Below are 12,308 nucleotides of genomic sequence, written 5' to 3'. Positions count from 1 at the left end.
ATAACATAAATTGTGTCTACACCAATCCAGAGAAGCAGAAAAAATGTCTGGGCATGCACCGGTGGAAGGGCAAGGGACAGATCCCTTTGAGATTGGGATCCAGCCTCCTTTAAACAGTGTAAACATTACTCAAATCACTGAATTCCCACTCGCTCTCTGGTTTCCAAGCTTTTACCATCATACTGCATTGAATGCTCTGTCCCCTACTGCATGCAGTGATGCAGAGGGGAGAGGCTTGCTACATGCATGAAACAAAATGGGTGTATCTGCCTGCCACTGGAGAGGCACAAGGTGAGCTCTCCTTCCAAGACAGCCCAAGCAGCTTGCACAGCCCCTGTTGGAGCTGCTGAGAATGGGACAAGGCTCCAGGCTTGTAATCAGGTGGACATTGGCCTCTTCTCCCTGGTAACTGCAATAGGATGAGAGAGAGCCACCTCAAGTTGTGCCAGGGGAGGTTCAGATTGGATATTAGGATATTCTTCTCTGAAAAAAGTGGTGCTGCAGGTGTTCCAGAGCCGTGTGGATGTGGTGCTGAGGACATGGACAGTGGGCATGGTGGGGATGGACTGGAGGTTGGACCAGGTAATCTTAGAGATCTTTTCCAGCCTTAATGATTCTGTAATTCCATGCTGACAAGCCCTAATGAGTGGACCTCTGCCATTATGCTTTTTATTCTTCTAAGGCACAATTTATGTGGACTGCCTGTGCAGTGCTGCAGCCACCTGCCTTGCCATGACAAAGACAACCACTGGGTGCTGCCCATGCCATTCCTTCCCCATTGAGGTCTCACATCCTCTGTGTCTCCAGACAATGTTGTTGCCAAGACTTCAGTTATCCTGACAACTTTGTAACTTGCCTTCACCTGCTCACCTTTGAGGACCACTGGCTGGACATAAAACTGTTGAAACAGATTCAGAAGCCCAGTTTTTAGGCCACAGCTAAGTTCTGATCACAGGGATGTGATTGTGATTGTGTTGAGGCTTGAACCATCCCAAATGCCCATAACTCCTATGCCAAATGTCAAGAGCTAGATGACTACACAGCACAAGGAGTCACAGCTGGTAGATGCAGCATAGAGAAGTGGTAAGAAGTATAGGGAAGCACTCAGAGCAGGGAATGAGATGGGGAAATCCTAATTTCCTTCCTGGAGAAGTGCTGTCACAAAATAACTTGATTTTTTATCCTGCCTCTTTTATTCTGGATCTGCCCCTTGCAGCACAGGTGAAAACCAGTGGGAGAGTTTGGGGCTGTCATTTTTTTTTTCCCCCAATGAAGGTGTAAAATACATAACATACTGCAAGGAGCTAAGGGAGAGAGAGCTAAGACAAACAGCCCCCTCTTTGCCCATCTACCTCCCCGCCCATGGGGTACAGCAGAAGCAATAAGCATTTGCATGCTCAACAACATCCCTCTTCCTGAGCATCTCACCAGCCAGAAGGGTTTGCTGTGTCCCTGCAGCAATCAGCAGTGGTCCTGCCTGCAAGATGCTGCCAGCAGGTTGCTCCTCCGGGGGGAGAGTGGGGAGGGAATAGCAGAGTGCTTTGCACTGCCACCCCCATCTCACAGAACAGAACCTGGCAGAGCCGAGCCACCCTCTCCCCCCCCCCCCCCCCCCAGCTACACCATTTCGCACCACACAGATGCTCTCTGCATCCCTCTCATCTCCCCTCCACCCCCTCCTTCCACCCTGCTCCTCCGTCACCGAACCCGCTGTCTCCCACCCCCTCCCCTGCACTCTCCTCCTCTCTTCTCACTCCCCTCCTGTATTTCTACCCTTTTCTCTCTCCATTTCACTCCTTTCTCCCTTTCATCCCTTCTCCCATCGCTCAGCCCCTCATTCTCATTCTCTGCCGCCTCTCCTGCGCCGGGTGCCCATTGGTTGTCAGGATCCGTCCCCCACCAGCTGCCACCCCTCTCCATCTGCCGCCCCTGGCCGCCAAGCCCCCCTCTCTGCAGATTGACGGTGGACCAGGGGATTTGTTGGGGTCCTCAGAGCCACTGATGTGGGGCTGAGGGTCCTGGCACCCCTGGATGGCCACGGCCACGAGTGGGCCCTGGGGGTGAGGAGGAGACGTCCCGCAGCAGTCAGGGATGGAGCGATGGGCAGGTCCAAGGAAGAAGGACTTGTGGCTCTGCTGATAGGATATTTTAGACTCCCTCCCTTCTGGGACTGCTTTCCTTTAAAAAGGGGAAGGGGAAAACTATGACACGGATTCTCACGGTGAAGCAGAGGAAAATGTGCATTCCAACGACACGTAAGTACCAGGCAGCTCTGTCTGCTCTTCCCAGCTGTCTCCCGCGGGCATGAGTCCATGCAGAAGTTAACTCTGCCACCCCACAGAGGAAACATTCTGACTCCCAGCTCTGCCAGCACCCTGCCACCTTGCTCAACCTGCAGTGAGGCAGGGGCTGTCCTGAGCTGGAACAGGACCTTGGCAAACAAGGTGGGGAGGGTGGCAAGGAGGCAGCAAGTTACCGGGCTCAATGGTCTCTCCTGGCTTTTAGCCCTGCTTTGTAGACAGGCTTTAGCATCCTCCTCCTCCCAGTCAATGCAGAAATGTAGAGAAATGTCTATATAGATATATAGATACTTAAATTGGTTGCACCAACTCCCAGCTTCCTCCTATCTCTCTGCCCACACCTGCTCACCAGCTGTATGGGCCAGATGTATTCTGGCAGCACCTGTTGGAAGATCCCAAGTCTCCTTCAACAGATTCTGTCCACATCATTAGGAACAAACCCCAAGCAGATGCCAACACACTTCAGTCCGAAGCCAGTTTTCCTTGCCACTTTCCACCTATGCAGGTGCTGCCAGAGCAGTGTGGATCCAGCCCAAATTAGGTACTGATGTTCTGTGGTTGTTCTGTCAAACTAGCCAGGGCATTTGATGTGGAGTTTGAGCTGGTAGATGGTGCCTGACAAAGTTAGTGGGGCACAGATTGACCACCCCTGCTTAAAGACAGAGTTTGCCCACCAGGATTGTACGAGCAGGAGAATTCATCTTCTGCTCCTTATAGTGAATCAGTGTTTCATATTGCATGCTTTAGCATTTTTATAGGGTTTTTGGACCTCTGAAGCTGGCTTTAATGTATTGCTAAACAACAATCTGAACAACCAGCTTTGAAGTCTGGACCCCAGATATTTCCCCATATGCTTTTCATACCATCACAGGTGTCCTCATATGTATTTATCATTTGTGGGGCTTTATCTCCAAATGCCCTTTTGGAAATTCCTGTGCATGTAGAAGGAACATCCTAAAGGGATTTCTAACAATGTCCCCACATTTTAGAGGATCATCTTTTTATGTACACATTGTTCTGTTCTCTGTTAATGTTCACAAGGATCTTTTTCCTCAGAGTAGACATTTCCTTCTCCTTCCTCCAACAAAGGCTAATGGGCACATATGTCACTGGAACAGCAGTGGAAAAAGATCTTAGAGCTTGGAAACAAGTGTCAAATTGCATCCTACTCTGTCCATTCATTGCAGATAATCATCATGCATGGGACAGCCCAGTACTGCAGAACCTCAAGAGGTGGGCTTCCATCAAGACAGTGTGTCATGTCACAGCCCAAGGCACCTTCACATAAAGAAATGCAAACAATTCCAGTCCTTCAAAGCTCATTTAAGTATAGCAGGAAACATTTATGCAATAACCAATTGCATAATTAAGAAGTTGTGGATGCCCCACCCCTGAAGGCATTCAAGGCCAGGCTGGATGTGACTCTGGGCAGCCTGGTCTAGTGTCCCTGGCAGGGGGGTTGAAACTGGGTGATCCTTGAGGTCCTTCTCAACCCAGGCCATTCTATAATTCTATGACTGGGCTTACGACATAGTTGTCCAGTTGCCTCTTCCTGCGGTCTGTCAGCTGAGGTTCTTTCAACATAAGATATGGCACACCACACTGAAGTCTGCTGGGTTTTGCCTATCTGATACCTAAGAACCATCCAAAACTGAGCTCTGCCCTGAGGTTTCCAAAAGCTGCAATGACATCAACAAAAAAGACAGAAAGTTGTACATCAAGACATACGTGAACAATATTGAGATCCTCTGTAGACTCCAACTGGGAGAAAATTTTCTGGAGAGCTTCTGGCCTCCTGAACATAGTTAATGTTTGGAGTTCTTTCCTTTGAGATCTCCAGGTTTCATTTCAAGAGTAAAAGAGCTTCAGAACCCTGAGAGATCTGTATGAAGGGGAACCTCAGGTCCCTGGCATTTCCACCAAGCCATCACAATTTCCAAGGAGCTGGTTCTCCAGAAAATTTTGCTAGAGCTGGAGTGACTCTGAAAACATCACACATCTGCCCTGCATAAGTTATGCCAACAAGTCTCTAGTTTGGACTCCGCTATATTTCTAGAGCCCTGACAATGACAAAAGGCATTCTCTCCCCTTCTCTCTCTCTCCTTTCCCTGCAGCTCTGCGCCCAGTGTCAGCAGAGAGCTGGTAGAGGACAGAGAGTTTGTTTGTTCAAAGCTCTCTCTGAGTGAGCTGAGAGTGCGGTTTCCATGCCAAAGCCTGATGTAATGGGCAATTGGGCAACTCAGATTAGGAAGCCTGGGACACTGCTTTGGTGTTGTGAACAGCTGGGGCAGGCAGAGTCACCTCAATTAACAGGGAGCAAGAGGAGAGAGAGAAAACAAGCCAAAGAGACAAAGGAGAGCTTTGTGCTTATCCCTCCTGAAGTACCCAAAATAATGTAGCTCTTATTTTACTTTCAAACCAGCATAACACAAAACAGCAACTCTTCAGCTCAGGTGCTGATCTTAGCTTCCAGGCTTGAAGTAAGTGTGGAGATGCTTTAATTTCTGCTGGTGAGGCTAACAACCCCATGGTGACCTCCCAAGTCCAAAATGAGCTTCAGGAAGAGAATATTCGGTGAATGGAGGATCCAAAGATTCCATAGGCACTTTGTCCCTGGATATCTCCCCCTCTTTTGTTCATAAGGCACCTGCTCCTCATAAATGAGAATTAGGTCTCTCATATCTGCTCCTCCAGTGCTGTAGCCATCAACAGAAAACAAGGAGTTTCCCCGTACCTAACCTACTCTTCCCGGATGATCTTTTCCTAGAAGAGAATATCCTCTTATCCCACATTGAGTCACGTCCCTGTTTATCCTGCTGTGCCTTCTGCACCTCTCAAGTCTGGATGGGATCAATACTGTTCTGCATGTTCCAGTGGCTGCCTGTACCCACTCACCCATCTCAACTTCCCACGCCAGTTCAACCCATAGACGTGAAGATGTAAACCCGTAGATGTAGACCTGTAGATGTAGACCTGTAGATGTGAAGGTTCTATCCATGGCTTGTTCAGCTGTCAAATTGCTGCTGTAAATTTCTTCTCTTCTCACCTCCAGATTGCTAATTGATCCTGCAGGGAGACTTTCCTCACCTTCTTTTCTGCTTCTGCTATGGACACTTCTGCTTTCAGCCTCCCCACGCCAACAGTGTCAGAGGAGGGGAATGCCTCTGATAGCTGGGCAGGCTTCATCAGCCCCAACAGCTCCACCACCACCACCAGCCCTGGTGTGGTTGTCAGCGGTGTCCTCATCCCCGTGGTTTACCTCATCGTCTGTGTGGTGGGGCTAATTGGAAATTCTCTGGTCATTTACGTGGTTTTGCGACACTCTGTGAGTGAATCAGTGACCAATGTCTACATCTTGAACCTGGCCCTAGCTGATGAACTCTTCATGCTGGGTCTGCCATTTCTGGCAGCACAAAATGCCCTATCCTACTGGCCATTTGGGTCCTTCATGTGCCGCTTGGTGATGGCCGTGGATGCCATCAACCAGTTCACCAGCATCTTCTGCCTGACAGTGATGAGTGTTGATCGCTACCTGGCTGTGGTCCATCCTGGGAAGTCCTCCAAATGGCGAACAGCACGAGTGGCCAAGGCTGTGAGTGCCACTGTGTGGATGCTGTCGTCCATAGTGGTGCTGCCCGTGGTGGTCTTCTCAGATGTTCCTTTAGGTATGAGCACATGCCACATCCAATGGCCAGAACCTGCCTCAGTTTGGCGAGCTGGATTCATCATTTACACTGCCACTTTGGGCTTCTTCGGGCCACTGCTGGTGATTTGTCTCTGCTATCTTCTCATTGTTGTGAAGGTCCGTTCTTCCAGCAGAAGGGTGAGGGCTCTGTCCTCTAAACATAAGCTTTCAGAGCGCAGGGTGACTCGCATGGTGGTGACTGTTGTGGCTGTCTTCGTCCTCTGCTGGCTCCCCTTCTACGTCCTCAACATAATCAATGTTGTTTGTCCACTGCCAGAGGAGCCGTCCCTCTTTGGTGTCTATTTCCTTGTGGTGGTGCTGCCATACGCCAATAGCTGTGCCAACCCTATCATCTATGGCTTCCTCTCCTACCGCTTCAAGCAAGGCTTCCGAAGGGCCATCTTCAGGCAGTCTCGCCGTGTCCAGAGCCAGGAAGTGCCAGAATGTCCCCCAGAAAAGTCTGATGATGAAGGAGAAGAAAAGGAGATCAGCAAGATCACCCAGAATGGCAATGACAGACAGGAGCGCCCTCTAAGCAGCAGGGCAGGAGAAAGCAATGGGCAAAAACCGCTCCCTGAGGAGACTATGGGCTGTGAGAAGAGCAGCAAGCTACATGTCAGCTATTTATGATGGAAGGGATGGTGCAGGGGAAAGAGACTGGGACATGGGATCCCTCTGTGCTATCCTATCTCAGAGACAATGTGAGAAGTTGATACAAGGCAATATTACAGATTATGCTTCAAGATGAAGAGAGCTCCATCAGCTTGTGGAAAAAAATCCAAAGCATTGTACTTGGCTTTGGAAGGGACACCTAAGTATTGTGTGGCAAGAAGTAAAGGAAGGGCTGAATCTAGGGAGAGCAGAACAGGATATGGGAACAGGCAGTATGGAGAGAGCAAGGTCTGTCCTATGCTGCATGATTCACCTTTGATCACCCACCTATGAAGAGCATCAGCTACTATGTGACTGGCACTTCAAGGGAATGCTCAAAAAGGTATAAGTGATGTGTGCCTCTGAAGATCTACAACACGCATCCCAGTGTCTTGGTTGTCTTCCTGTGGACATGAGAAGCTGTTTATCCTGGAGTAAGAACAAGAAGAAAAAATCTCTGCAGCTAAGACCCACCAGCAGCCTGTTGCATGAATGGCTGACTTCTTTTCAGCTCTTCAGAAAGTCTTAGGGACAACTTACCCCCTCACTGGTCCTGGCTGGAGACCACTCAATAATGAGAATTACACAGCAGTGCAAATGGGACATTTCTTTCCCAAACTCTACAAACTTCAAGCTTTTCTGGTGACTGCACCCTGATAGAAGACATAACGAGTAGAAAATAAGCCAGTGAGGCATGGGTTAGAGGCATGTTTCTTATAAACTGAACTGCCTTTTCTCTTTTTCTCTCCCTCAGCCTGGCTGTAAATAAACAAAATGCCTTTGGACTTAAAAGCCAACTGAGCAGAACAATTCTGTGTGTTTAGGAGAAGAGAGATGCTATAGATTTGGCTCTCCTGAGAATACACAATCTCTCTGATCTCTGTATAAAGGAATGTTTGGCTGGTACAGGAGATCAAAGTATGTATCAGCAGAGAATGGGGGCAGGAAGGAGAGGAGGCCAGAGGGATCTCCAATGTGTGTTGGAGGAGTCTGGGAAATACTAGCAGCTGATTGTTCTTGTGGGAAACTGTGGAGTGTTTGGCTCTGGATGGAGAGGAAATGATGTGCCTGCAAATGTTTGAAAGTGGTTGTATGTAAAAATTTGATCAGTGGACTGTATGTGTGTGAGAATGGCTGAACAGGGTCAAGGACTGAGGAGTCAGCGTTGGAGGGGAATGCATGGGTGTTTGGCACTGCGGGATGGATACAGATATGTACAGATAAAGATTTGTGTGTGCATAAGTGCATAAAAATGCAGGTGAGGAAGAATGTTTATGCAACTGTGGGATGTTTAAGTGTAGGCATGCAAGTATATATACCAGTGAGTGTGCATGTAACAAGTTGTGTCAGAGTGCGAGAGGGTGTGTGCTGCTGTGAGTGTTGGATGAGTGTGCATCAGCTGCTGGAAGGAAGCTGTAAGTGAGCCTGTGGAACAGCAGCAATGCACAAGGGTGGGTGGGATGAAGGTCACTTTTCCGATCACTTTGGCTTCATTCCTACAGGCTCTGTCTGTCCTCACACCTCGAGCTTCTCCATGAATGCTGTTGCTAAGCTACAGCCACCAAGAAGATTCTCATACCAGAGCCCCTGGTAGTATATGGGCACTTTCATCCACAGACAATTTAAAGTTCCCTTAGTATGGAGATGTTGGAGGATAGACTCCAGGTAGGGTCAATGACAAGAGCTGGCTGAGTGATAAAGAGATGTCTCACAGGACACTTGAAAGAAGGCATGTGATGTGAAGGATGGCATGGGGGAAGTGCGCTAGGACAGGAGGCTCAGCCTCTGAACTCCCAGTAACAGTACCAACCTTTTGCTTAGCTCCTCTTATAAAACACACTTACTCCCCTGAACAAGAGCAGTCATATGCTGAGGAGTGTAGGCTTAACTCATGGAGAAAAGAAAATGATTGGTAGCCAGTTTCTATCTTCTGCTACCTTTTTACATCCCCCCCTCCTTCCATACATGCACCAGCTCCCCACTCTGTAGGCTGTAGTGAGGCTGTAGTGAGAAAAGCCGCCAAACTATTCATGGCTGTGGGATTCACAATCTGTTGCACTAAAAAGGCTCCTTTTTTTTTTTTTTTTTTCCTTGGGAAGCTCCCACAGCACCCAATGGAGCACAGTGAAAAAATCTTAGCAGAATGAAGATGAACTGCTGAAGCCCCTGCCTGCCTAAAGGGTTAAAATGAGTAGAAAAGGAAAAAGATATGGCTACCAAGTAGCCAGACGGGTAGACAACACAGCTCTTTAAATGGCAGCCTGTCCTGTGCTTCTTGCATCAATGAGTAGAGCAAAGTGAATGTGGAGCACAGCCAGCACAGCAATCCCTGTAGAACAGAGGAAAAATGATATCAACTATGGTGATGGCTGATAGCCAGGGACTGAAAAAGGCATGGGATAAAGAATGGGGACCTTGCTGAAATCATAGAATCATTAAGGCTGGAAAAGATCTCTAAGATCACGTGGTCCAACCTCCAGCTCATCCCCACCATGCCCACTGACCACATCCCTCAGAGCCACATCCACACGGCTCTGGAACACCTTCAGGGATGGTGACTGCACCACCTCCCTGGGCAGCCTGTGCCACTGCAGCATCCCTCTTTCTGAGAAGAAATTTTTCCTAATATCCAACCTGAAAGCATCTGAGAGGAGTGAGAGGAGGCATAGTGAGCCACTGCTTTCCCTACCAAACTGAGCTGAGGCTTCACTTCACACGCCTTTGTAATTCCATCTGCTTCAAGTCACCATTCGAGAAACTCCACCAACTGGTTGACTTCTTAAAATACCTACGTCTCTGAAGAGCCCAAGCACTGCAATGCCAGCACTGAGCGGGCATGCCAAAGAGACATCATTTTGGTACACCAAATGTGAGCCCAGTAAGAAGGCATCTCTGCAGGGGATTCAGCTGTGGAAAGCAACTCTGGGGTTTTAGTTTAAATAGGAGTTTAAAGAAAAAGGTTCACAAGTATCAGAAAGGCAGGGAAGGACTGGAACAGATTGTCCAGAGAGGTGGTGGATGCCCTGCCCATGGAGACATCCAAGGTCAGGCTAGAGGGGCTCTGAGCACCCTAACCTGCCTGCAGGTGTCCCTGTTCATTGCAGGGGAGTTGGACTAAATAGCCTTTATGGGTCCCTTCCAACTCAATTGATTCCATGGTTGTATTTTTCTGCTTTTGTTTTCTTCTTGCTATGCCACATCCTGCAGTTCAGTGACAAATTGAGGAGGGGGGGGGGGGGGGGGGGGGAAATGAGATAAACCAAGAATAAAACTGGAGGAGGGGGGGAAAAAAGTATTTTTGCCTACAGTTCATGATGACAAAACAAACGTTACACAATTCTGCCAAGTATTCTCATCGATTAAAGGCTGTTGGGAATGACGAAGGTTACCCCTCTGCCTCCCACCACCAGCCTCTCAGCTCAGCGCCTCCTCCCTCCTGGTGAATTCTCAGCTTTCTCTGTGACAACAGTGCTAATCCAGTTACCCTTCTGATCCTCCTAAGGACAGCGAGGTTGTTTCTGGGCACCCCAGGGGCCACAGGGACTGTGCACAGTGAAATGATGGCCGAGTCCAGGAGGATTTGTTCCAGTCAGATGTGGAAATGGATTTTTCTATTCTGGGTGCAGAGGCACGGAGATAAGGGCTCCAACAAGCACTGTGCCGCACAAAGGTTTTTATTCTCATCACGTAGAGATTGGAGCTGCATGACTAGAAAGGGCCGCAGTGATTTCAGCAGTGTTGTGCAATGCCTCTCCCAGCAAATGTTTGATCACAGAGAAGGGTGTACGAGCTGCAGGGAGCCCACCCTGCTGAGAGCTCGTGTGCACACGTCAGAGAGCAGATACTGAGAGGCATATGCATGCGATGTGTTTGCGTGCATGCAAACGAGTATTTACGTGGCTGCACGTGTGGGTATGTGTGAATGCGTGCATATATATTCATGTCTGTGGGTGCTTTAATCCATACATTACCTGTGAGTGTATGAGACAAAATTTGGATGAATGCATGCCCAAGCACAATTTTGCAATCCTAACTGAGGCACAGGGCAGCTTTGGACTCATTAACAGAAAAGGCAGGGTGCTAAGGGGAAGAAGTCCTGCAGCAAGGCAAGGGGGTGAGTTTCCAGTTTGTTACCAGTGCAGCCCACACTTTAATGTAATTGGAAGCTGTTGTTAGGGAGCCAGTGTATTTATAATCAGCAGGGTAATGCAGTGGTTCAGCTCAGCTCAGGCAAGCACAGTAGTGTCCACTTTCTGCTTCAGCTGCTACACAGGACTCTGGAACAAGGGAGTGTGGAGAGGGGTCAGGAAGCAGTTAACCAGTTGTTATAGGGGAAATAGGGGAGCCAGTGAGATCAAGAAATGAAATATCCGTGAAAAGAAGACGCTTCTGCATCTCTTGAGGATGCAACAGAGAACCAAAATGCTTTATCTGCTTGAATGAGTGGAAAATATGCAAATATTTGCTCATGAAAACTTGGTGTGCTTTGCCTTCCCAAGCATAAAATATGCAAACGTCACGCAGCACACAGCCAGCTCACTCAGATCTCTCACTCAGTGTGTCATGCACAAACACACACACTGGGATGTCAGCGCAGCCAGCTGTGGCATGTCCCTCTCTAACATGACAAAAGAGGACATGCAGGGATGAAATATATATGCCTTGACTCATGTGTAGTGTGTGCACAACACAGACATTTCATCTGTGCCCTCTCATGGCTCTTCCAGCTGGCCGAGGAGAGACCAGCACCCAAACCTGCTGCCACTCACTGGGATGTTATCCCCAGCCACTTTCCGTGTGTCTTTTGGGGACACACAGTCCTGGGTCCCCAAGCTGAGCCCTCCAGAGATCTGTTACTGAAAAAGCATGGTGCTTTGCTGCATTGCTGTGTTAAGAAGCCTGTGCCCTTGCCCTCTGCCTGGAGGCTGAAGTAATCACAGAATCACAGAATTGTAGGGTTGGAAGGAACCTCTGGAGATCATCTGCCCAGGGAGTTGATGAAGTTCCCTGGAGGTGTTCCAGAACCATGTGGATGTGGCACTGAGGGACATTGTCAGTGGGCATGGTGGGCATGGGCTGACAGGTTGGCTAGGTGATCATAAAGGTCTTTTCTAGCCTTAATGGTTCTGTGATTCTATGATCTAGTCCAATCCCCCTGCTAAAGCAGGTTCCCTACAGCAGGTTACCCAGGAAAACATCCAGGCAGGTCCTGAATATCTCTAGAGAAGCAGACTCCCACTATTAGATATTTATAAGCATTGATATGACTCCCTCTCAGCTTCGTCTTCCCACGGCTCTCAGCCTTTCCCAGGCCCTTCATCATCTTGGTGGCCCTCCACTGGGCTCTCTCTAGAAGTTCCCTGTCTTTCTTCATGTGGGGAGCCCAGAACTGGACACAACACTCCAGATTTGGCCTCAGCAGGGCAGAGAAGCAGGAGAGGATCCCCTTCATTTATGCTCTTTCTAAATGTACCCCACGATAGAATTGGCTTTCTTGGCCATAAGGGAACACTGTTGACTCACAGTCTTGTGATGGACCAAATTACCAGAGAACAGGGCAGGACTCTGCTGACCAGGTTTAGGACCAGTACAGGACATGGCCACTAAGCAATGGTGGAAACAGCTTCAGACCCCTGGCATCAGGCTGGTTCCATACCCATCTTAGGCAGGAG

At 48.8% G+C, this 12,308-nt stretch overlaps 2 protein-coding genes across 2 annotated transcripts in view; both read left to right on the top strand.

Moving 5' to 3' along the window:
* Nucleotides 1–12,308, top strand: part of MFNG (MFNG O-fucosylpeptide 3-beta-N-acetylglucosaminyltransferase) — a 194,203-nt gene that overhangs the window by 166,213 nt on the left and 15,682 nt on the right. The gene's annotated exons all lie outside the window — the stretch shown is intronic.
* Nucleotides 1,693–7,413, top strand: SSTR3 (somatostatin receptor 3). Its single transcript, XM_052668738.1, has 2 exons — nucleotides 1,693–2,255; nucleotides 5,353–7,413. Exon 2 carries the CDS (start codon nucleotides 5,407–5,409, stop codon nucleotides 6,613–6,615), a length of 1,209 nt encoding a protein of 402 aa, XP_052524698.1. The 5' UTR covers nucleotides 1,693–2,255; nucleotides 5,353–5,406; the 3' UTR covers nucleotides 6,616–7,413.

Source organism: Tympanuchus pallidicinctus, unplaced genomic scaffold (assembly GCF_026119805.1).
Source record: "Tympanuchus pallidicinctus isolate F22 unplaced genomic scaffold, pur_lepc_1.0 scaffold8, whole genome shotgun sequence".
In the NCBI taxonomy this organism is placed as follows: Eukaryota; Metazoa; Chordata; class Aves; order Galliformes; family Phasianidae; genus Tympanuchus; species Tympanuchus pallidicinctus.
The sequence above is the reverse complement of the archived record's forward strand: the minus strand, read 5'-3'. Positions and strand labels throughout refer to the sequence as shown.